Consider the following 26,179-nt stretch of genomic DNA (forward strand, 5'->3'; position numbering starts at 1 on the left):
TTTAATGTTCTAACAAAATTGTTGAAGGAAAGACGAGACAAGAAAGGACAAAGTGTACATATCTCACTTGTTTATTGGGTAACACAATGAAACAGTTTAAGCAGGACATGTTTTGCAATAATACAAAAAAACAAAGGTGAGATCAACACTGTCTACTTGGGAAACAAAAGATTTCAGCAAGAAAAGCTTTTGCCTGAATGTTGCAAAATATAACTAAGTCAAGCTTCTATAGTCCAGGTAAAAGTATGCTCAACCGAATCCCATCTAGTAAAAATCACTGTAAAAACAATAGAATGCATTGACACAAATAACGACACAACATTATTAAGGGTTGAATTAGTATTGCAAACCTCAGTTACTGCCATTTGTTGGTCAAAAAAGATCAGAATTAAGTCATTACAAAGAAAATGAAATCAAGCAAAGAAAAAGGCCACACTACTGTATTTTATAGTGTTTGTATGTGTATTGTGTATTTTTTCACAACAGACATTTGACATTTATAACTAAAAGCATTAAAGTCCCTATATGTAGAATTTATAAGTGATAGAGAAAATGTGTCGATTTCTGCAGTCTATTTAGAGGTTTTTAGATCATTTATTCTCAATTTCTTTGGTTAAGTTGATTTAGAATTAAAAGAATGGCTGAATTACAATTGGGTCGAAAGGTCTGTAATGTACATGGTCATCAAAAATTGTCACCAAAATACATCTTCCTATAATAGCATTGACCATTTTCTAAAATTCATTTCTAGCTCCTATTTTAGCCACTAACATTATTCAACACAGTATAGTACGTTCATATGTATGTATTTTTCTGTCAAGTTCCTTAAAGAACAACTTGAAATGCATTTTGTAAAAAGGCAGTAAACTTATTTTGTGACTAAGAAGATGAATAGTACTGAATACAATACACTTCTAAGTTAATAAAGCACAGTAAAGAAATCTGATAATGCAAGCAAAACACATGAGTAAATGATTGTAGAAAGCTTTACTTTCCTTGACCTATGTAAGGGGAGTAAACTTAGGCCTGTGAAGGGATCTGTGATACACCTCTCAAGCAGCTGAGGTCTGCTGCTGAATGATTGTCAGGATGAGCTCCAAGAAACGTTCGATTGTGATTGATCCAGACTTATACTGCTGCACAAACTCTCTCCTCTTCTCCTCAGAGACGTATTTGGAGTAGAGCAGATCCCACAGAGACACTGTTGTTCCTTGATATTTCCCTCCTGCTCTAGTTGTAGTTGTAGATTTCAGAATGAGTTTTGTTGCCTCATCAACAAAGAAGTAAAACTCGCCTTTCTTCGCAATCACCAGTAAGCTAAGGCCTGTGATTGGATCTGTGATACACCTTTCGACCAGTTGAAGATAGGTGAGGTTCTCTTGAGTGTTAGGATCAAAGAAGCCCTTGGTGTCGTCATCAGGGTCAGACAGAATCTGGTTCATTTCTTCATCAAAGTAACATCTTTGGTATGCCACCTGCACAGGCACTCTGTGACTGTAAACCGGGTCAATTATGCCTCCGGTGGCAATTTGTGCTTCAAGGAGACGGATTCCATGATCTTTGACAATGAGATCTTTTTTCAAGGCCTGGAACAAGGAAATTGTGTGTCCAGTGTAGGGATCTTTGTATCCTGTAACTGCTCGTTCTGCTGAAAGCAGCTTGTTTTTCCACTCACTGCCAACCAGTCCTTGAGCTACAGCGTCCTCTACAGAAAGTTTCTTGTTTTTCACCGGATCAATGACAAAGCCAGTGGCAGCTTGGGCCTCCAGCAGAACCAGAGAAGTACCAGGAGTCAGCAGGGTTTTGCTTTTGGCCTCATAGATGCTTAGGGTCTGTTTGGTGGACTGCAGGTACACTCCTGCAATGCTGTTGGTCCCTTCAAGGTACTTACGCACTGACTCCATTTCACTTACTTCTGACACTGTGACATTCCCAGCAGTAAGATTTTTGTAGAGGTCCTCATTGATGATTTTTGATTCAAGCAACTCTGTAGCAGTGACGTCCTTTCTGATTCCATGGAAGCTTTCAACTTCATTTGTCTCTGTGACTGTAGTGGTGGTGATAGTTTTAGTTGTGCTGCTGTCCACTTTTGTTTCTGGTGGTTGGCACATGACGATTGATGATGATGATGATGATTGTTGTTGTGGTCTGCTGCTGAATGATTGTCAGGATGAGCTCCAAGAAACGTTCGATTGTGATTGATCCAGACTTATACTGCTGCACAAACTCTCTCCTCTTCTCCTCAGAGATGTATTTGGAGTAGAGCAGATCCCACAGAGACACTGTTGTTCCTTGATATTTCCCTCCTGCTCTAGTTGTAGTTGTAGATTTCAGAATGAGTTTTGTTGCCTCATCAACAAAGAAGTAAAACTCGCCTTTCTTCGCAATCACCAGTAAGCTAAGGCCTGTGATTGGATCTGTGATACACCTTTCGACCAGTTGAAGATAGGTGAGGTTCTCTTGAGTGTTAGGATCAAAGAAGCCCTTGGTGTCGTCATCAGGGTCAGACAGAATCTGGTTCATTTCTTCATCAAAGTAACATCTTTGGTATGCCACCTGCACAGGCACTCTGTGACTGTAAACCGGGTCAATTATGCCTCCGGTGGCAATTTGTGCTTCAAGGAGACGGATTCCATGATCTTTGACAATGAGATCTTTTTTCAAGGCCTGGAACAAGGAAATTGTGTGTCCAGTGTAGGGATCTTTGTATCCTGTAACTGCTCGTTCTGCTGAAAGCAGCTTGTTTTTCCACTCACTGCCAACCAGTCCTTGAGCTACAGCGTCCTCTACAGAAAGTTTCTTGTTTTTCACCGGATCAATGACAAAGCCAGTGGCAGCTTGGGCCTCCAGCAGAACCAGAGAAGTACCAGGAGTCAGCAGGGTTTTGCTTTTGGCCTCATAGATGCTTAGGGTCTGTTTGGTGGACTGCAGGTACACTCCTGCAATGCTGTTGGTCCCTTCAAGGTACTTACGCACTGACTCCATTTCACTTACTTCTGACACTGTGACATTCCCAGCAGTAAGATTTTTGTAGAGGTCCTCATTGATGATTTTTGATTCAAGCAACTCTGTAGCAGTGACGTCCTTTCTGATTCCATGGAAGCTTTCAACTTCATTTGTCTCTGTGACTGTAGTGGTGGTGATAGTTTTAGTTGTGCTGCTGTCCACTTTTGTTTCTGGTGGTTGGCACATGACGATTGATGATGATGATGATGATGTTGTGGTCTGCTGCTGAATGATTGTCAGGATGAGCTCCAAGAAACGTTCGATTGTGATTGATCCAGACTTATACTGCTGCACAAACTCTCTCCTCTTCTCCTCAGAGATGTATTTGGAGTAGAGCAGATCCCACAGAGACACTGTTGTTCCTTGATATTTCCCTCCTGCTCTAGTTGTAGTTGTAGATTTCAGAATGAGTTTTGTTGCCTCATCAACAAAGAAGTAAAACTCGCCTTTCTTCGCAATCACCAGTAAGCTAAGGCCTGTGATTGGATCTGTGATACACCTTTCGACCAGTTGAAGATAGGTGAGGTTCTCTTGAGTGTTAGGATCAAAGAAGCCCTTGGTGTCGTCATCAGGGTCAGACAGAATCTGGTTCATTTCTTCATCAAAGTAACATCTTTGGTATGCCACCTGCACAGGCACTCTGTGACTGTAAACCGGGTCAATTATGCCTCCGGTGGCAATTTGTGCTTCAAGGAGACGGATTCCATGATCTTTGACAATGAGATCTTTTTTCAAGGCCTGGAACAAGGAAATTGTGTGTCCAGTGTAGGGATCTTTGTATCCTGTAACTGCTCGTTCTGCTGAAAGCAGCTTGTTTTTCCACTCACTGCCAACCAGTCCTTGAGCTACAGCGTCCTCTACAGAAAGTTTCTTGTTTTTCACCGGATCAATGACAAAGCCAGTGGCAGCTTGGGCCTCCAGCAGAACCAGAGAAGTACCAGGAGTCAGCAGGGTTTTGCTTTTGGCCTCATAGATGCTTAGGGTCTGTTTGGTGGACTGCAGGTACACTCCTGCAATGCTGTTGGTCCCTTCAAGGTACTTACGCACTGACTCCATTTCACTTACTTCTGACACTGTGACATTCCCAGCAGTAAGATTTTTGTAGAGGTCCTCATTGATGATTTTTGATTCAAGCAACTCTGTAGCAGTGACGTCCTTTCTGATTCCATGGAAGCTTTCAACTTCATTTGTCTCTGTGACTGTAGTGGTGGTGATAGTTTTAGTTGTGCTGCTGTCCACTTTTGTTTCTGGTGGTTGGCACATGACGATTGATGATGATGATGATGTTGTTGTTGTGGTCTGCTGCTGAATGATTGTCAGGATGAGCTCCAAGAAACGTTCGATTGTGATTGATCCAGACTTATACTGCTGCACAAACTCTCTCCTCTTCTCCTCAGAGATGTATTTGGAGTAGAGCAGATCCCACAGAGACACTGTTGTTCCTTGATATTTCCCTCCTGCTCTAGTTGTAGTTGTAGATTTCAGAATGAGTTTTGTTGCCTCATCAACAAAGAAGTAAAACTCGCCTTTCTTCGCAATCACCAGTAAGCTAAGGCCTGTGATTGGATCTGTGATACACCTTTCGACCAGTTGAAGATAGGTGAGGTTCTCTTGAGTGTTAGGATCAAAGAAGCCCTTGGTGTCGTCATCAGGGTCAGACAGAATCTGGTTCATTTCTTCATCAAAGTAACATCTTTGGTATGCCACCTGCACAGGCACTCTGTGACTGTAAACCGGGTCAATTATGCCTCCGGTGGCAATTTGTGCTTCAAGGAGACGGATTCCATGATCTTTGACAATGAGATCTTTTTTCAAGGCCTGGAACAAGGAAATTGTGTGTCCAGTGTAGGGATCTTTGTATCCTGTAACTGCTCGTTCTGCTGAAAGCAGCTTGTTTTTCCACTCACTGCCAACCAGTCCTTGAGCTACAGCGTCCTCTACAGAAAGTTTCTTGTTTTTCACCGGATCAATGACAAAGCCAGTGGCAGCTTGGGCCTCCAGCAGAACCAGAGAAGTACCAGGAGTCAGCAGGGTTTTGCTTTTGGCCTCATAGATGCTTAGGGTCTGTTTGGTGGACTGCAGGTACACTCCTGCAATGCTGTTGGTCCCTTCAAGGTACTTACGCACTGACTCCATTTCACTTACTTCTGACACTGTGACATTCCCAGCAGTAAGATTTTTGTAGAGGTCCTCATTGATGATTTTTGATTCAAGCAACTCTGTAGCAGTGACGTCCTTTCTGATTCCATGGAAGCTTTCAACTTCATTTGTCTCTGTGACTGTAGTGGTGGTGATAGTTTTAGTTGTGCTGCTGTCCACTTTTGTTTCTGGTGGTTGGCACATGACGATTGATGATGATGATGATGTTGTTGTGGTCTGCTGCTGAATGATTGTCAGGATGAGCTCCAAGAAACGTTCGATTGTGATTGATCCAGACTTATACTGCTGCACAAACTCTCTCCTCTTCTCCTCAGAGATGTATTTGGAGTAGAGCAGATCCCACAGAGACACTGTTGTTCCTTGATATTTCCCTCCTGCTCTAGTTGTAGTTGTAGATTTCAGAATGAGTTTTGTTGCCTCATCAACAAAGAAGTAAAACTCGCCTTTCTTCGCAATCACCAGTAAGCTAAGGCCTGTGATTGGATCTGTGATACACCTTTCGACCAGTTGAAGATAGGTGAGGTTCTCTTGAGTGTTAGGATCAAAGAAGCCCTTGGTGTCGTCATCAGGGTCAGACAGAATCTGGTTCATTTCTTCATCAAAGTAACATCTTTGGTATGCCACCTGCACAGGCACTCTGTGACTGTAAACCGGGTCAATTATGCCTCCGGTGGCAATTTGTGCTTCAAGGAGACGGATTCCATGATCTTTGACAATGAGATCTTTTTTCAAGGCCTGGAACAAGGAAATTGTGTGTCCAGTGTAGGGATCTTTGTATCCTGTAACTGCTCGTTCTGCTGAAAGCAGCTTGTTTTTCCACTCACTGCCAACCAGTCCTTGAGCTACAGCGTCCTCTACAGAAAGTTTCTTGTTTTTCACCGGATCAATGACAAAGCCAGTGGCAGCTTGGGCCTCCAGCAGAACCAGAGAAGTACCAGGAGTCAGCAGGGTTTTGCTTTTGGCCTCATAGATGCTTAGGGTCTGTTTGGTGGACTGCAGGTACACTCCTGCAATGCTGTTGGTCCCTTCAAGGTACTTACGCACTGACTCCATTTCACTTACTTCTGACACTGTGACATTCCCAGCAGTAAGATTTTTGTAGAGGTCCTCATTGATGATTTTTGATTCAAGCAACTCTGTAGCAGTGACGTCCTTTCTGATTCCATGGAAGCTTTCAACTTCATTTGTCTCTGTGACTGTAGTGGTGGTGATAGTTTTAGTTGTGCTGCTGTCCACTTTTGTTTCTGGTGGTTGGCACATGACGATTGATGATGATGATGATGATGTTGTGTGTCTGCTGCTGAATGATTGTCAGGATGAGCTCCAAGAAACGTTCGATTGTGATTGATCCAGACTTATACTGCTGCACAAACTCTCTCCTCTTCTCCTCAGAGATGTATTTGGAGTAGAGCAGATCCCACAGAGACACTGTTGTTCCTTGATATTTCCCTCCTGCTCTAGTTGTAGTTGTAGATTTCAGAATGAGTTTTGTTGCCTCATCAACAAAGAAGTAAAACTCGCCTTTCTTCGCAATCACCAGTAAGCTAAGGCCTGTGATTGGATCTGTGATACACCTTTCGACCAGTTGAAGATAGGTGAGGTTCTCTTGAGTGTTAGGATCAAAGAAGCCCTTGGTGTCGTCATCAGGGTCAGACAGAATCTGGTTCATTTCTTCATCAAAGTAACATCTTTGGTATGCCACCTGCACAGGCACTCTGTGACTGTAAACCGGGTCAATTATGCCTCCGGTGGCAATTTGTGCTTCAAGGAGACGGATTCCATGATCTTTGACAATGAGATCTTTTTTCAAGGCCTGGAACAAGGAAATTGTGTGTCCAGTGTAGGGATCTTTGTATCCTGTAACTGCTCGTTCTGCTGAAAGCAGCTTGTTTTTCCACTCACTGCCAACCAGTCCTTGAGCTACAGCGTCCTCTACAGAAAGTTTCTTGTTTTTCACCGGATCAATGACAAAGCCAGTGGCAGCTTGGGCCTCCAGCAGAACCAGAGAAGTACCAGGAGTCAGCAGGGTTTTGCTTTTGGCCTCATAGATGCTTAGGGTCTGTTTGGTGGACTGCAGGTACACTCCTGCAATGCTGTTGGTCCCTTCAAGGTACTTACGCACTGACTCCATTTCACTTACTTCTGACACTGTGACATTCCCAGCAGTAAGATTTTTGTAGAGGTCCTCATTGATGATTTTTGATTCAAGCAACTCTGTAGCAGTGACGTCCTTTCTGATTCCATGGAAGCTTTCAACTTCATTTGTCTCTGTGACTGTAGTGGTGGTGATAGTTTTAGTTGTGCTGCTGTCCACTTTTGTTTCTGGTGGTTGGCACATGACGATTGATGATGATGATGATGTTGTTGTGGTCTGCTGCTGAATGATTGTCAGGATGAGCTCCAAGAAACGTTCGATTGTGATTGATCCAGACTTATACTGCTGCACAAACTCTCTCCTCTTCTCCTCAGAGATGTATTTGGAGTAGAGCAGATCCCACAGAGACACTGTTGTTCCTTGATATTTCCCTCCTGCTCTAGTTGTAGTTGTAGATTTCAGAATGAGTTTTGTTGCCTCATCAACAAAGAAGTAAAACTCGCCTTTCTTCGCAATCACCAGTAAGCTAAGGCCTGTGATTGGATCTGTGATACACCTTTCGACCAGTTGAAGATAGGTGAGGTTCTCTTGAGTGTTAGGATCAAAGAAGCCCTTGGTGTCGTCATCAGGGTCAGACAGAATCTGGTTCATTTCTTCATCAAAGTAACATCTTTGGTATGCCACCTGCACAGGCACTCTGTGACTGTAAACCGGGTCAATTATGCCTCCGGTGGCAATTTGTGCTTCAAGGAGACGGATTCCATGATCTTTGACAATGAGATCTTTTTTCAAGGCCTGGAACAAGGAAATTGTGTGTCCAGTGTAGGGATCTTTGTATCCTGTAACTGCTCGTTCTGCTGAAAGCAGCTTGTTTTTCCACTCACTGCCAACCAGTCCTTGAGCTACAGCGTCCTCTACAGAAAGTTTCTTGTTTTTCACCGGATCAATGACAAAGCCAGTGGCAGCTTGGGCCTCCAGCAGAACCAGAGAAGTACCAGGAGTCAGCAGGGTTTTGCTTTTGGCCTCATAGATGCTTAGGGTCTGTTTGGTGGACTGCAGGTACACTCCTGCAATGCTGTTGGTCCCTTCAAGGTACTTACGCACTGACTCCATTTCACTTACTTCTGACACTGTGACATTCCCAGCAGTAAGATTTTTGTAGAGGTCCTCATTGATGATTTTTGATTCAAGCAACTCTGTAGCAGTGACGTCCTTTCTGATTCCATGGAAGCTTTCAACTTCATTTGTCTCTGTGACTGTAGTGGTGGTGATAGTTTTAGTTGTGCTGCTGTCCACTTTTGTTTCTGGTGGTTGGCACATGACGATTGATGATGATGATGATGTTGTTGTGGTCTGCTGCTGAATGATTGTCAGGATGAGCTCCAAGAAACGTTCGATTGTGATTGATCCAGACTTATACTGCTGCACAAACTCTCTCCTCTTCTCCTCAGAGATGTATTTGGAGTAGAGCAGATCCCACAGAGACACTGTTGTTCCTTGATATTTCCCTCCTGCTCTAGTTGTAGTTGTAGATTTCAGAATGAGTTTTGTTGCCTCATCAACAAAGAAGTAAAACTCGCCTTTCTTCGCAATCACCAGTAAGCTAAGGCCTGTGATTGGATCTGTGATACACCTTTCGACCAGTTGAAGATAGGTGAGGTTCTCTTGAGTGTTAGGATCAAAGAAGCCCTTGGTGTCGTCATCAGGGTCAGACAGAATCTGGTTCATTTCTTCATCAAAGTAACATCTTTGGTATGCCACCTGCACAGGCACTCTGTGACTGTAAACCGGGTCAATTATGCCTCCGGTGGCAATTTGTGCTTCAAGGAGACGGATTCCATGATCTTTGACAATGAGATCTTTTTTCAAGGCCTGGAACAAGGAAATTGTGTGTCCAGTGTAGGGATCTTTGTATCCTGTAACTGCTCGTTCTGCTGAAAGCAGCTTGTTTTTCCACTCACTGCCAACCAGTCCTTGAGCTACAGCGTCCTCTACAGAAAGTTTCTTGTTTTTCACCGGATCAATGACAAAGCCAGTGGCAGCTTGGGCCTCCAGCAGAACCAGAGAAGTACCAGGAGTCAGCAGGGTTTTGCTTTTGGCCTCATAGATGCTTAGGGTCTGTTTGGTGGACTGCAGGTACACTCCTGCAATGCTGTTGGTCCCTTCAAGGTACTTACGCACTGACTCCATTTCACTTACTTCTGACACTGTGACATTCCCAGCAGTAAGATTTTTGTAGAGGTCCTCATTGATGATTTTTGATTCAAGCAACTCTGTAGCAGTGACGTCCTTTCTGATTCCATGGAAGCTTTCAACTTCATTTGTCTCTGTGACTGTAGTGGTGGTGATAGTTTTAGTTGTGCTGCTGTCCACTTTTGTTTCTGGTGGTTGGCACATGACGATTGATGATGATGATGATGTTGTTGTGGTCTGCTGCTGAATGATTGTCAGGATGAGCTCCAAGAAACGTTCGATTGTGATTGATCCAGACTTATACTGCTGCACAAACTCTCTCCTCTTCTCCTCAGAGATGTATTTGGAGTAGAGCAGATCCCACAGAGACACTGTTGTTCCTTGATATTTCCCTCCTGCTCTAGTTGTAGTTGTAGATTTCAGAATGAGTTTTGTTGCCTCATCAACAAAGAAGTAAAACTCGCCTTTCTTCGCAATCACCAGTAAGCTAAGGCCTGTGATTGGATCTGTGATACACCTTTCGACCAGTTGAAGATAGGTGAGGTTCTCTTGAGTGTTAGGATCAAAGAAGCCCTTGGTGTCGTCATCAGGGTCAGACAGAATCTGGTTCATTTCTTCATCAAAGTAACATCTTTGGTATGCCACCTGCACAGGCACTCTGTGACTGTAAACCGGGTCAATTATGCCTCCGGTGGCAATTTGTGCTTCAAGGAGACGGATTCCATGATCTTTGACAATGAGATCTTTTTTCAAGGCCTGGAACAAGGAAATTGTGTGTCCAGTGTAGGGATCTTTGTATCCTGTAACTGCTCGTTCTGCTGAAAGCAGCTTGTTTTTCCACTCACTGCCAACCAGTCCTTGAGCTACAGCGTCCTCTACAGAAAGTTTCTTGTTTTTCACCGGATCAATGACAAAGCCAGTGGCAGCTTGGGCCTCCAGCAGAACCAGAGAAGTACCAGGAGTCAGCAGGGTTTTGCTTTTGGCCTCATAGATGCTTAGGGTCTGTTTGGTGGACTGCAGGTACACTCCTGCAATGCTGTTGGTCCCTTCAAGGTACTTACGCACTGACTCCATTTCACTTACTTCTGACACTGTGACATTCCCAGCAGTAAGATTTTTGTAGAGGTCCTCATTGATGATTTTTGATTCAAGCAACTCTGTAGCAGTGACGTCCTTTCTGATTCCATGGAAGCTTTCAACTTCATTTGTCTCTGTGACTGTAGTGGTGGTGATAGTTTTAGTTGTGCTGCTGTCCACTTTTGTTTCTGGTGGTTGGCACATGACGATTGATGATGATGATGATGTTGTTGTGGTCTGCTGCTGAATGATTGTCAGGATGAGCTCCAAGAAACGTTCGATTGTGATTGATCCAGACTTATACTGCTGCACAAACTCTCTCCTCTTCTCCTCAGAGATGTATTTGGAGTAGAGCAGATCCCACAGAGACACTGTTGTTCCTTGATATTTCCCTCCTGCTCTAGTTGTAGTTGTAGATTTCAGAATGAGTTTTGTTGCCTCATCAACAAAGAAGTAAAACTCGCCTTTCTTCGCAATCACCAGTAAGCTAAGGCCTGTGATTGGATCTGTGATACACCTTTCGACCAGTTGAAGATAGGTGAGGTTCTCTTGAGTGTTAGGATCAAAGAAGCCCTTGGTGTCGTCATCAGGGTCAGACAGAATCTGGTTCATTTCTTCATCAAAGTAACATCTTTGGTATGCCACCTGCACAGGCACTCTGTGACTGTAAACCGGGTCAATTATGCCTCCGGTGGCAATTTGTGCTTCAAGGAGACGGATTCCATGATCTTTGACAATGAGATCTTTTTTCAAGGCCTGGAACAAGGAAATTGTGTGTCCAGTGTAGGGATCTTTGTATCCTGTAACTGCTCGTTCTGCTGAAAGCAGCTTGTTTTTCCACTCACTGCCAACCAGTCCTTGAGCTACAGCGTCCTCTACAGAAAGTTTCTTGTTTTTCACCGGATCAATGACAAAGCCAGTGGCAGCTTGGGCCTCCAGCAGAACCAGAGAAGTACCAGGAGTCAGCAGGGTTTTGCTTTTGGCCTCATAGATGCTTAGGGTCTGTTTGGTGGACTGCAGGTACACTCCTGCAATGCTGTTGGTCCCTTCAAGGTACTTACGCACTGACTCCATTTCACTTACTTCTGACACTGTGACATTCCCAGCAGTAAGATTTTTGTAGAGGTCCTCATTGATGATTTTTGATTCAAGCAACTCTGTAGCAGTGACGTCCTTTCTGATTCCATGGAAGCTTTCAACTTCATTTGTCTCTGTGACTGTAGTGGTGGTGATAGTTTTAGTTGTGCTGCTGTCCACTTTTGTTTCTGGTGGTTGGCACATGACGATTGATGATGATGATGATGTTGTTGTGGTCTGCTGCTGAATGATTGTCAGGATGAGCTCCAAGAAACGTTCGATTGTGATTGATCCAGACTTATACTGCTGCACAAACTCTCTCCTCTTCTCCTCAGAGATGTATTTGGAGTAGAGCAGATCCCACAGAGACACTGTTGTTCCTTGATATTTCCCTCCTGCTCTAGTTGTAGTTGTAGATTTCAGAATGAGTTTTGTTGCCTCATCAACAAAGAAGTAAAACTCGCCTTTCTTCGCAATCACCAGTAAGCTAAGGCCTGTGATTGGATCTGTGATACACCTTTCGACCAGTTGAAGATAGGTGAGGTTCTCTTGAGTGTTAGGATCAAAGAAGCCCTTGGTGTCGTCATCAGGGTCAGACAGAATCTGGTTCATTTCTTCATCAAAGTAACATCTTTGGTATGCCACCTGCACAGGCACTCTGTGACTGTAAACCGGGTCAATTATGCCTCCGGTGGCAATTTGTGCTTCAAGGAGACGGATTCCATGATCTTTGACAATGAGATCTTTTTTCAAGGCCTGGAACAAGGAAATTGTGTGTCCAGTGTAGGGATCTTTGTATCCTGTAACTGCTCGTTCTGCTGAAAGCAGCTTGTTTTTCCACTCACTGCCAACCAGTCCTTGAGCTACAGCGTCCTCTACAGAAAGTTTCTTGTTTTTCACCGGATCAATGACAAAGCCAGTGGCAGCTTGGGCCTCCAGCAGAACCAGAGAAGTACCAGGAGTCAGCAGGGTTTTGCTTTTGGCCTCATAGATGCTTAGGGTCTGTTTGGTGGACTGCAGGTACACTCCTGCAATGCTGTTGGTCCCTTCAAGGTACTTACGCACTGACTCCATTTCACTTACTTCTGACACTGTGACATTCCCAGCAGTAAGATTTTTGTAGAGGTCCTCATTGATGATTTTTGATTCAAGCAACTCTGTAGCAGTGACGTCCTTTCTGATTCCATGGAAGCTTTCAACTTCATTTGTCTCTGTGACTGTAGTGGTGGTGATAGTTTTAGTTGTGCTGCTGTCCACTTTTGTTTCTGGTGGTTGGCACATGACGATTGATGATGATGATGATGTTGTTGTGGTCTGCTGCTGAATGATTGTCAGGATGAGCTCCAAGAAACGTTCGATTGTGATTGATCCAGACTTATACTGCTGCACAAACTCTCTCCTCTTCTCCTCAGAGATGTATTTGGAGTAGAGCAGATCCCACAGAGACACTGTTGTTCCTTGATATTTCCCTCCTGCTCTAGTTGTAGTTGTAGATTTCAGAATGAGTTTTGTTGCCTCATCAACAAAGAAGTAAAACTCGCCTTTCTTCGCAATCACCAGTAAGCTAAGGCCTGTGATTGGATCTGTGATACACCTTTCGACCAGTTGAAGATAGGTGAGGTTCTCTTGAGTGTTAGGATCAAAGAAGCCCTTGGTGTCGTCATCAGGGTCAGACAGAATCTGGTTCATTTCTTCATCAAAGTAACATCTTTGGTATGCCACCTGCACAGGCACTCTGTGACTGTAAACCGGGTCAATTATGCCTCCGGTGGCAATTTGTGCTTCAAGGAGACGGATTCCATGATCTTTGACAATGAGATCTTTTTTCAAGGCCTGGAACAAGGAAATTGTGTGTCCAGTGTAGGGATCTTTGTATCCTGTAACTGCTCGTTCTGCTGAAAGCAGCTTGTTTTTCCACTCACTGCCAACCAGTCCTTGAGCTACAGCGTCCTCTACAGAAAGTTTCTTGTTTTTCACCGGATCAATGACAAAGCCAGTGGCAGCTTGGGCCTCCAGCAGAACCAGAGAAGTACCAGGAGTCAGCAGGGTTTTGCTTTTGGCCTCATAGATGCTTAGGGTCTGTTTGGTGGACTGCAGGTACACTCCTGCAATGCTGTTGGTCCCTTCAAGGTACTTACGCACTGACTCCATTTCACTTACTTCTGACACTGTGACATTCCCAGCAGTAAGATTTTTGTAGAGGTCCTCATTGATGATTTTTGATTCAAGCAACTCTGTAGCAGTGACGTCCTTTCTGATTCCATGGAAGCTTTCAACTTCATTTGTCTCTGTGACTGTAGTGGTGGTGATAGTTTTAGTTGTGCTGCTGTCCACTTTTGTTTCTGGTGGTTGGCACATGACGATTGATGATGATGATGATGTTGTTGTGGTCTGCTGCTGAATGATTGTCAGGATGAGCTCCAAGAAACGTTCGATTGTGATTGATCCAGACTTATACTGCTGCACAAACTCTCTCCTCTTCTCCTCAGAGATGTATTTGGAGTAGAGCAGATCCCACAGAGACACTGTTGTTCCTTGATATTTCCCTCCTGCTCTAGTTGTAGTTGTAGATTTCAGAATGAGTTTTGTTGCCTCATCAACAAAGAAGTAAAACTCGCCTTTCTTCGCAATCACCAGTAAGCTAAGGCCTGTGATTGGATCTGTGATACACCTTTCGACCAGTTGAAGATAGGTGAGGTTCTCTTGAGTGTTAGGATCAAAGAAGCCCTTGGTGTCGTCATCAGGGTCAGACAGAATCTGGTTCATTTCTTCATCAAAGTAACATCTTTGGTATGCCACCTGCACAGGCACTCTGTGACTGTAAACCGGGTCAATTATGCCTCCGGTGGCAATTTGTGCTTCAAGGAGACGGATTCCATGATCTTTGACAATGAGATCTTTTTTCAAGGCCTGGAACAAGGAAATTGTGTGTCCAGTGTAGGGATCTTTGTATCCTGTAACTGCTCGTTCTGCTGAAAGCAGCTTGTTTTTCCACTCACTGCCAACCAGTCCTTGAGCTACAGCGTCCTCTACAGAAAGTTTCTTGTTTTTCACCGGATCAATGACAAAGCCAGTGGCAGCTTGGGCCTCCAGCAGAACCAGAGAAGTACCAGGAGTCAGCAGGGTTTTGCTTTTGGCCTCATAGATGCTTAGGGTCTGTTTGGTGGACTGCAGGTACACTCCTGCAATGCTGTTGGTCCCTTCAAGGTACTTACGCACTGACTCCATTTCACTTACTTCTGACACTGTGACATTCCCAGCAGTAAGATTTTTGTAGAGGTCCTCATTGATGATTTTTGATTCAAGCAACTCTGTAGCAGTGACGTCCTTTCTGATTCCATGGAAGCTTTCAACTTCCTTTGTCTCTGTGACTGTAGTGGTGGTGATAGTTTTAGTTGTGCTGCTGTCCACTTTTGTTTCTGGTGGTTGGCACATGACGATTGATGATGATGATGATGATGATGATGATGATGATGTTGTTGTGGTCTGCTGCTGAATGATTGTCAGGATGAGCTCCAAGAAACGTTCGATTGTGATTGATCCAGACTTATACTGCTGCACAAACTCTCTCCTCTTCTCCTCAGAGATGTATTTGGAGTAGAGCAGATCCCACAGAGACACTGTTGTTCCTTGATATTTCCCTCCTGCTCTAGTTGTAGTTGTAGATTTCAGAATGAGTTTTGTTGCCTCATCAACAAAGAAGTAAAACTCGCCTTTCTTCGCAATCACCAGTAAGCTAAGGCCTGTGATTGGATCTGTGATACACCTTTCGACCAGTTGAAGATAGGTGAGGTTCTCTTGAGTGTTAGGATCAAAGAAGCCCTTGGTGTCGTCATCAGGGTCAGACAGAATCTGGTTCATTTCTTCATCAAAGTAACATCTTTGGTATGCCACCTGCACAGGCACTCTGTGACTGTAAACCGGGTCAATTATGCCTCCGGTGGCAATTTGTGCTTCAAGGAGACGGATTCCATGATCTTTGACAATGAGATCTTTTTTCAAGGCCTGGAACAAGGAAATTGTGTCTCCAGTGTAGGGATCTTTGTATCCTGTAACTGCTCGTTCTGCTGAAAGCAATTTCTTTTTCCACTCACTGCCAACCACTCCTTGAGCTACAGCTTCCTCTACGGAAAGTTTCTTATTGTTCACCGGGTCGATGACAAAACCAGTTGCAGCTTGTGCCTCCAGCAGCACAAGAGAAGTACCAGGGGTCAGCAGGCTTTTGGTTTTGGCTTCGTAGATGCTCATAACCTTCTTTGTAGACTCAACTCTGACACCTGCTATACAGTTAGTAGCTCCAAGGTACTTCTGAATGGATTCCATTTGGTTAACATTGTCTTCAGTTACGTCCCCCTGTATAATCTGTCTGAAAAGCTCCTTTGAGATAATCTTTGACTCATACAACTCACTGGCTGAGACCTGCTTTCTTAGTCCTTTGAACTTTCTTTCTTTGGATGATACCTCTGTAATGATGACGGTGAGTATTTCAATGATTTCCTCCATTTTCATGGCTCCTGTCTTATATTGTTGTATGAGCTGTTCCCTTTTCTGTTCTGATATGTATTCAGAGAGCAACACTTCCCATAATGTCACCTTTTTGTCTTTGAATTTCCCTGCATTCATGGCAATAGTTTTGTTTTTGAATGCAAGCTCGATTTGCTCGTCTGTGTGAAATTCCTGAGACTTTTCTTGATACAGGGGTAGAAGAAGTAGCCCTGTTTCAGGATCTTTCTCACATCGCTTTATCAGCTGAAGGTAAGAAAGGTTTTCTTTGTTGTTGGGGTCAAAGAATCCCTTAGCATCACCAGTGGGGTCCAACAGAGTTTTTCTTATTTCTTCATCTAGATATCCCTTTTTAACAGCAACATGAATTGGAAGCCTGTGACTTTGATTTGGGTCAATGACTCCTCCAGTTGCTATCTGTGTCTCAAGAAGACGAATGCCATCACTTCTTTGAATCAGCTGTTCAACCATGGCTTCAAACAGTGATATTGTTGCATCTGTGTATGGATCTTTATAGCCAGTGACAGCTCGTTCTGCTGAGAGAAGTTGTTCATGTACATCTGGTCCAATTACTTTCTCTCTTGCTGCCTCATCAACATCATATAACTTGTTTTTTAAAGGATCAATGATCCATCCTGTTGCAGCTTGCGCTTCAAGCAGTAAAAGCGCAATGCCAGGTGTCAACAGATCTTCCTTTTTTGCATCATATATGCTCATTATTTTCTGGGATGGATGAACCTTAATTCCAGCAATGCTCCCAGTTCCCCTCAGGTATCCTCTCAAAGGTTCACGTTGGATTAGTGCCTCAAGAGTGAGTTTTCCTTCTTTCACCTGTTTGAATGTATCTGCATCAATGATATCAGCATCCAGTAGTTGTTGGGCAGAGACAGGTTTTCTCAGGCCCCTTATCATTTTGGGAGTTTCATTCTCCAATTTTTCAATGGTGGAAATCACTATTGTGATTATGGTTTGTGTTGTTATCTTCCTTGTTCTGTAATTTTCCAGGAATTCAAGCTGCTGATCCTCAGTGAAGTACCCAGAGTGAATCAAGTCCCACAGAGAAACTGATTTACCTGCGTAACTTGCTACTGATAAGCTCACGGCTGTCTTTTCAAACTCTTGCTTTATCTCTGTGTTAGTGTACATATTTGCCTTTGTTCCCGTAGCTGTTGGTTTGTCATTCAGCGGCAGAAGAAACAGTCCTGTTTCCTTATCTTTTACACATCTACCCATCATCTCCATGTATGTCAGATTGTCTTGTGTCTTTGGGTCAAAAAAGCCCTTTGTGTCATCAGTTGGGTCTGATAGGATCTGATTAAGTTCTGCATCAAAATAACCTTTCCTGTATGCAACCTCAAGGGGCAAGTGAAGACACTTCAAAGGATCAATGATACCGCCTGTAGCAATCTGGGCCTCAAGTAAACGAATGGCATGCTGCTTGACAATTAGATCCTTTTGCAAGGCTTGGAAAAGTGAGATCTTTTCACCAGTGTATGGATCTCTGTAACCAGTGACAGCCCTCTCTGCAGACAAAAGCTTTTCATGCATCTGTGGACCAACCACCTTCTCTCTGAGAGCTTGTTCCACCGTAAGTTTTTTGTTTTTCAGAGGATCAACAATGAACCCTGTGGCTGCTTGTGCTTCAAGGAGGCAGAGAGCAGTACCAGGTGTGAGAATGCCAATTCTCTGTGCCTCGTAGATGCTTAGCTTCTGATTTGAGGGTTGCAGTATCACCCCAGCCACGCAACCAATCCCTTGTAGGTAGTTTCTCACACTTTCCATTTTCATCACATCTTCGCTTGTCATCTTTCCAACGACCAAACTGTTGTATGTTTTCTCATCCACAATTTTAAGCTGGAAAAGATCCACAACAGAGACCTCTCCTCTGAGACCAGCAAAGCTAAGTCCTGCTTGTTGTTTTATCTCCTTGTTCTCAATGATCTCTAAAATGGTGACAATGAGCTGCTCAATTGTGATTTTCCTTGACTTGAAGAGTTTAAAAAACTCCTGTCTTTTGTCCTCCGTCACATACTCTGAATTGATAAGATCCCACAGTGTTGTGTGCTTGCCCTTGAACCTGCCATACTTAACAGTAACTGTTGTTGTTTTGAACGTTTCCCTAAGATTATCATCTATGTTAATTCTGCTGCTTTTGCTTTTGAGTGGCAAGAGGCACAGACCTGTACTGGGATCTTTGACACATCTGGCCATGAGCTGCAAGTATGTCAGGTTCTCATGGGTGTTGGGATCAAAGAATCCTTTGGTGTCATCACTTGGATCCCTCAGGATCTCATTCATTTCCTCATTAAAATATCCTTTCTTATAGGCCACATGGACAGGAATGCGATGGCTGTTTACTGGGTCAATGATTCCACCAGTGGCAATTTGTGCCTCCAGAAGTCGAATTCCATGGTCTTTTAGGATTAGATCGTTTTGCATGGCTTGGAACAAAGAGATTATTTGGCCATCATATGGATTTTTGTACCCAGTGACCGCTTTCTCTGCTGAGCGCAACTTCTGACACAAATCAGGCCCTACAATCTTTGCTTTGACAGCATCATCCACTGAAAACTTCCTGTTTCCGATAGGGTCAACTATGAACCCTGTTGCTGCCTGTGCCTCCAGTAGAATCAGAGCAGTTCCTGGCATCAGATTTCCTTTTTGTCTGGCCTGGTAGATGGTCAGGATGCGAGAATCAGGAAGCAGAATTCCTGCAATGCTGCCTTTCCCCTGTAGGTAGACATTTACATTTTCATCTTCTATCACTTCCTTCACTGACATTTTTCCCTTTTTCAGATCCTCCATAACCTCCTTACTAATGATGTCTGCGTCAACAAGCTGTTTGGCAGTGACAGTTTCTCTGATGCCTTCAAAGATGACATTCGTTGTTTTCACTGACTTTTCTATGACTTCCAGGACTGTTGTGATAATCATCTTGATATTGAGCTTCCCCTCTCTGTACTTCTGAATGATGTCTCGCCTCTGGCTTTCATCAAAGTATTCTGACATCAGGAGTTCCCACAGAGATACTGTCATTCCCATGTACTTCCCACATGTCACATTTACCTTCTCCTCTTTAAAGGCCATTTTAGTGTCGTATTCAATGAAGTTAAAATTCAGCCTGTCTGACTTATCATGGAGTGGGAGGAGGCACAGTCCAGTGTTAGGATCAATGACGCACCTTTGCATCAGCTGAAGATAAGTTAGATTATCTTCTGTGTTTGGGTCAAAGAAACCCTTTGTGTCGTCCCCTGATTCCTCTAGTATGGCTTTCATTTCTTGATCAAAATAACCTCTCCTGAAGGCCACATCTGTTGGAAGCCTGTGACTGTTGATGGGGTCTATTATTCCACCAGTGGCAATTTGCGCCTCAAGTAGGCGGATCCCATGTTCCTTAACTATGAGGTCTTTTGACAGTGCTTGAAACAGGGATATAGTTTCGCCTGTGAATGGGTCCTTGTATCCAATTACTGCTCTCTCAGCAGAACGCAGCTTTGCATGATATTCAGGGCCAACAAGTTTGTTTTTGATGGCCTCATCCACAGTGAACTTCTTATTTTCTACAGGATCAATCATGAATCCAGTTGAAGCTTGTGCCTCCAGTAGAACTAGTGCTGTCCCAGGCATCAGTACGCCCTTCTTCATGGCTTCATAAATGCTCATTCTCTGATTGGATGAGAGTACAGCAATGCCTGCGATACTGCCTTTGCCTTGCAGATATTCTTTCACTGTTTCCATCAACATCACATCCTGTGTTGTGGTATTTCCCCTCTGTAGGTCATCAAACGTTTTTTTGTCAATGACCTTTGATTCAAGGAGTTCAGTGGAGGAAATACCTCTCCGCAGACCTTTGAATGTGATGCAAACAGGAATGAGCAACAGGCCTGTGTCAGGCTCAACAGTGCATTTATCTAGGAGGTTTTGGTAGTTAAGATTTTCTTGTAAACTTGGATTGTAGTACACTTTGAGCTCTGACATCTGGTCATTGAGCAAACCTTTTTCATAGAAGCCCTTTTGAATCGCAGATTCAACTGAGATATTTGACTTCTCAACAGGATCAAACAGGCCTTGTGTGGCGATCTGTGCTTCCAGCAGCCTCAATCCATAGTCTCTTTGGACTAAATCTTTTTGCATTGCTTGGTATAAAGATATAATTTGGTTGGTGTAGGGGTCTACATATCCACTGACGGCTTTCTCGGCTGTGAGGAGTTTCTCTTTCATCTCTGGTCCAACTATTCCCTCCTTAACAGCATCAGCAACAGGAAGTATTCGATTGTTTATTGGGTCTACAATGCCTACTGTGGCAGCTTGTGCTTCAAGCAGGGCTAATGCTGTTCCTGCCTTAAGCAGACGTTTCTTCATGGCTTGATAAATGGTAATCTTTTCCTTTGTTTTCTCCAGAAATACACCAGCCACAGGTCCGTGGACCTCTGTGTGGCCATTTTGCTTGGAGTCCATCTTGTCCTATTGAGCTGTATACACAAAAAAACAGTTGCTTAAACAAGTTTAGATATCACTTGCATTGCCTGTGTGTAACATTAAAAATATGTTTTGACGTCTACAACATTTTATAGATACATAAAAGATGTTAGATGAATGTTGATGTTTACAGTGTTGGAATTATATGGCTATGCTATATATCATAGTTATTTTGAAGGCTGTAATTTAAGTTGGTGCTTCTACTTTTTATAAATTAAAGTAGACTAAACTCCTTACCACAATGGAATTCAACAGCAGCGCTGACTACAGTTCCAAAATTTACCATAAACTATAATAGACAACTCTCTAAAACAGTTTCAACAAAATACGGACATCAAATGTTAGGTGCATTGGCTGCTTTAAAGATTACTATGAAATCCCACAAAAGACGCAGCAGGGATTTTTTTCAATATTTTTGCATACTGTTGTAGTTGTTTGCATCTTTTCAATCCTTCACATGGTGTTTTGTTTCTAGCTTTACATATTCAACACTGTTTATTTTTAATCATGCACTAACTGTAAACCCTTGTTTCATTGTGGTGCTGATTACTATTCCCCTCCATGTCTGCATACATAGGTTAACTTTCAAAAACAAAGCGTGCTTAATTCCAAGCTTGTATCGTTTCACTAAAAAATTGCATTTTGTATTGCCAGTTAATTTATAGTCTTTAGAATAAGCCAAGTCAACCTTCAACATCAATGTAGAGTTTAAATTCTTACATTTCTCTAAAATACCTGTAAATCATTCTTAATAACTTGAAACAGCAGCACAACACAACTTAAAAGCATTATAAACATATGAACAACAGTGGTTACTTTGGTTGTCTTATTGTGATCGCGAACTGAAGCTTACTTTTATTTATTTTAATTGATTTACGTTAAGATAATGCAAACACTTTTTAGGGAATGCAAAAGTACTTAGGGCCTTTTAAAGTACAGAGGGTAAAAAAGAATTTGATCACATCCAACTTTTATCTGATTTCTACAAATATTATGAAAAGGGAATAAATAAAAAATAAGAAGCACATGTTAAGGATGACAGAAGGTAATGATTTTGTCTTCCAAACCTTTCAGTTTCCTTATGAGTCTGGGCAGCCTCAGACCCTCTGCTGCTTCGTTTCCGTTCCAAAATCCAGGATAAAGACTAAAAGTATGCAGGCTTTTATGGTCATGAAACTCCGTTCCTGTAGATAGCAAGGCAAGTAAAGAACATTTTGTTTGTCAAATCTCTTTCTCACAAACATGTTTATGATTTCATGTTATTTTATGATATTTCAATATTTTTCGAATGTACTTAAAATATTTAAGTACCTGTGTATTTTTAAACTATATTTTCTTTGTTTAAAAGCATCACAATGAAATTCAATGAATGCACACAATATCAGATTCATAATCAACAAAGACAAAGCAAAATTATAATAAGGGTTGATTTTGATAGAACAGTGGCTCTGTATACGTTACGCTCCAATACAAATGGCCTTTGGCAATAAAAGTACATTACTGAAGCAACAAAAAAGAGAAATTAATACTTTTTGTGGCATGAATAGTATTTCTAGTTTGACACTACAGACTTAATCTTGTGTAGATATAAAAGGGTAATGTATGTAGGACATATGAATACAAGTATTTATTTAGTTTAAAACTATTAAAAAAAAAAAAGGTCTACCTTGTAACCAGCTGCTATTAACTGTAGCTACATTTCAATTGAGACTTTTAGTCTAGGAATGAAATCTACCAGTTCATGAACTTGTTTCACAAGCATCATGTGTTTGCTTAAGCATTAAGAGGCATATTGCTTCAGAACTGGAACAGCCAAAGGCCCTGTGTTGTAACAACAGACACGGAACACAACACTGTGTAAATTAAGCCTTTAAACCTCATCTTTACAATTCTCCCTTTGTTTTTGGTCTCCACCACCTCATGAGGGAAATATGTAATTATTTTGATGCTAAATGCTCCACGATGTTAGCAGATAGTTGTTGACTTTGTCTGTATTCCGTTTAGTGCTGGGTAGGTAGTCTACAGTGGTTTTCTGTTGCTCTAAACAGCTGCCTGCTGCAGCTGCAACAACATTGCTAAGTGCAGATCAAGATGCTAAACTGCTCCTTAGATCTGCTAATTTTCACTTAGAGCACTTCCTTTCACATGCTCGTAGTCATGCAATCCATTATTAATATTAAAATATTGGTCATAGCCACTTAAAGCTGAAGGGGACAAAGGGGTTGAAACCGTAACATTTGAGTCATACTACGTGCAGCTGCAACGGCTACACTCCCCATCAGTCAAGTCAGTAAATAGGTATAATCAGAATCCAACACTGGAGCACAACTTCATACACCCCCAGTACTATTCAATTACCTCATACAAATTGGTAAGGTAAATACCCAGCAGCTTGTTCTACACCTCCTGTTGAAAGGTTAATAGCTGTGTTTTATATGATGTCATTGCCTCCAGTAGGAGTGAATATTTCTGACTCTCAGAAAACAGGGTGTGGAGGGGAACGCTTCCATGACATTCACAAACCTGCACACTGTTGTAATGCACAACTGAAAGGGTAAAGCTAGACAGGGCCCTATTCTTTACATTATTAGTTCCATACTGTGGAAATTCTGTCAGAAAATCAGCATTATTAGCTTCACTGCATGAGATGGAAATCACTCAGCTGCCGCTCAAGCCTTCGTGCACAGTAGTCTGTGAGTACCTCTGAGTTAAAAATGGGGCTCTCATGTCATTTCTAAACTCAGTGGTCTAAAGGTGTGTACTGCTTTTAAGTGCATGCAATGAAACACCTGTAAGGTCATTATGCTGCAGTTACAACATCACGGTGGCGATGTCGTGACTGACAGAGGCCCGTGTATTTGTAGCCTACAACAGCAGACATGCAGTGCTGCAGTATCTCCGCCTGCAGTTGCTGAATGTGCTGTGTGAGACCGTCACCCACTTTGTAAATGTTTGAATGTTTTTAAAGATATTGAACATTTACTTTGCATTTATTACGTTGTGGGAGCTGGCTCATCTTATCGTATAAGCAAATGCATCACCTGCATGAGCTTAGGAGTTGTTTAAATACCGTGGCTTCTCTGTTTACTGTTCGCTTTAGGTACCTAGTCTAATTCACTTTCTTAACCTGGAGGAAATAGTGACAATAAGTAGACTCAGTGTTACACTTCTTTTTGTCGCGAGAATGATCTAATGCAGCACAGTACAACAGCTGTGCCATAACATCATAATATCTAACTCATAATGTTCCGCTGTGTGTTGGCATTGTCAGAAATGTGTAAATTTAAATTAAGTGTTTATTATTGAGGTCCTTGTTAAAGGTGGCTTTGAACTGGACAGCATTATGTTGTGCTGTGTTTCTTCTTTTTTTTTTTCTTCCTCCCATGTACAAACATGAAGGGGGGTAGAATATTCCAAACATCTCTAACTACAATGCAGTCCAGCACAACACCACTGTGCTAATACATGGAATGTAATTAACACCTCTATGACAGCGTCAACAAAGAAATATATTATAGGCGTTTCAAAAGCAGACTTCATGGCAGGGCAGCTGTATTAGATTGCATTAGATCGTACAGGTAGAGGAGTTTAATTGCACCTCATTATCTGTTCGGAATCTATAACTGATCAAATTCTAATTACAGCTGCAATAAACTATTAATCTGTCAATTGATTACGGTTTATAAAACAGTGGAAAAGTGGCCATCACAGTTGTTTTATAGCCCAAGGTAACATCTTTAGGTGTTTTATTTTGTACGATCAATAGTCCAAAACCCAAATATGGTTTAATCAACGACAAAGATAAAATAGAGAAAGCAGAACATTGTCACAATTAAGAGGCTTTGGCTTGGTAATGTCTGGCATATTTGCTTGAAAAAAGGCTGAGTATTATACTTCCTAATTGCTGGTCACTCATTGAAATTTGGATGCAAAATGCATTATAATCCCTGCTATAATGCATTATAATGTGATTATAAGTTACTTTAGATGGTCATTGTTGACTTTAAGTAAAGTGAAAAAAATAGAATTAAATATATGCAAGAACAACACCCAAAGCGTTGTTTAATGGATCATATCAGAAATGAAGTACTCCAATGAGACTCAACTTTTTGATGATGAACAACTGAACACTGATGGACATTTACGTTTTACCAGTGTAATATTTCCCAAAAAAACTCTTAACTCTTAACTAAACAATCAATTAACTCATAATACTGTATCACTCATACATGAAGCAATTTCTACTTTACCTCTAGCTGTATATAACAGGCCTTTATTTGAGTCCGTGACTTATAACCAGCTTGTAATATAATGATATCTGCCTATACCTCGGAAACATCACACTGTATAGCATTATAAGAATATTATAATGTGTTACAAGTTTGTGAATTATAATAACCAATGAGTCAGTGAGTGACCAGAAATTATTAAGTATTATTATACTTGACCTTAGAAGTCATTATAAAATGCTTTACAATGTGTTATGATTATTGTCATAAGTATTATGAATATTTATGAGTGCTTGTCACTATAATGATACAATGCTTAAACCAGATCGGGTTTTATAAGTAAAACTGATACACCGAAATGGATTAACTGCATTAAAGTGTAGCTATGACTTAGCCAAGAATCTGTCAGAGTAACAAGAAGATATATTGCTGACAACACAGGGGACCTGTGTTGTCAGCCTTTTGTGTCTTGAAGAAAATAAATTCTAGACCAATTTTAAGATTGACACCACGCTGCAAATTGCCTATTTGTTCTCACATTTGGATCACATACAGCACACATGGCCTGTTGCATCATGTCTATGACACTCAAGTCTTTATCATTGCATTCTTGACACCATCTCAGCAGTAAAAGAAACAGGAATGAATGAGGCAATAGAGTTTCATTCATTACATAATAGTTTCTGTAGCTGTGGAAACAGCCCGAAGGTGATGTAGACACAATGTTCAGTCCTGTCAAAAGCCTTCCCAGGCTATGTGTAAAACTATATTTTAACAACTGTGGTCAAAGGTAACCGCTGAGGAATGTTTGCTTTCCCTTTTTATCAGAAGGGAGTTGGCTGACAGTACAGGATACGCAATGTCCCACTCGAAGGAAGACTAAGCTGCAGCTCAAATGTGCCTTTTACTCTGGATTATACAACACTTTCACTAAGAAAATGTGTTTCCTTTAGAATTTTCTCTAGAACTTAGAAACAAATAAAAGGAGTGATGAATTAAAATATGATATGCTCCTACCTGACCTTTGTAAAAACGTCCCACTCTGGTTAGCAGTTGGTCTCAGCCGGTATGAGAAGCATTGGCATTTTTGAGGTGCTCCCAAGTTCTCAGTGGTAGTCCTCTGTGCTCACCCGTCCGATATACAGCAGGTCCGGCTGTTAAGTCCCTCCCCTCCTGATGGACAGCCTCCTCTCCTCAGACTGTGAGGGAGTACTTTTAACACTGAACTCAGGGTGCCAGAAATTCCTGTAGACTTCCTCAGAGCATGTCCATTGTGCTCTTAGACAATAAAAAGCAGTAACCTTTGTTACTGTGCTATAGGTGGGCAGATTTATTAAACTGAAAATCACCAATGACCAAA

General features: G+C 42.1%; 1 protein-coding gene across 1 annotated transcript; it reads right to left on the minus strand.

Annotated features, from left to right (window-relative positions):
• Positions 1-55: 55 nt before the first annotated feature.
• Positions 56-25,930, minus strand: eppk1 (epiplakin 1). Its single transcript, XM_054605680.1, is given in 15 exon segments — positions 56-2,129; positions 2,131-3,154; positions 3,215-4,228; positions 4,292-5,311; positions 5,372-6,388; positions 7,527-8,543; positions 8,604-9,620; positions 9,681-10,697; positions 10,758-11,774; positions 11,835-12,851; positions 12,912-13,928; positions 13,989-15,005; positions 15,084-20,583; positions 21,658-21,774; positions 25,837-25,930. Coding segments are annotated over 13 exon segments (17,757 nt in total). The 5' UTR covers positions 20,570-20,583; positions 21,658-21,774; positions 25,837-25,930; the 3' UTR covers positions 56-1,052.
• Between the last annotated feature and the right edge of the window lie 249 nt (positions 25,931-26,179).

This window comes from Anoplopoma fimbria, chromosome 10, assembly GCF_027596085.1.
Source record: "Anoplopoma fimbria isolate UVic2021 breed Golden Eagle Sablefish chromosome 10, Afim_UVic_2022, whole genome shotgun sequence".
NCBI lineage: Eukaryota > Metazoa > Chordata > Actinopteri > Perciformes > Anoplopomatidae > Anoplopoma > Anoplopoma fimbria.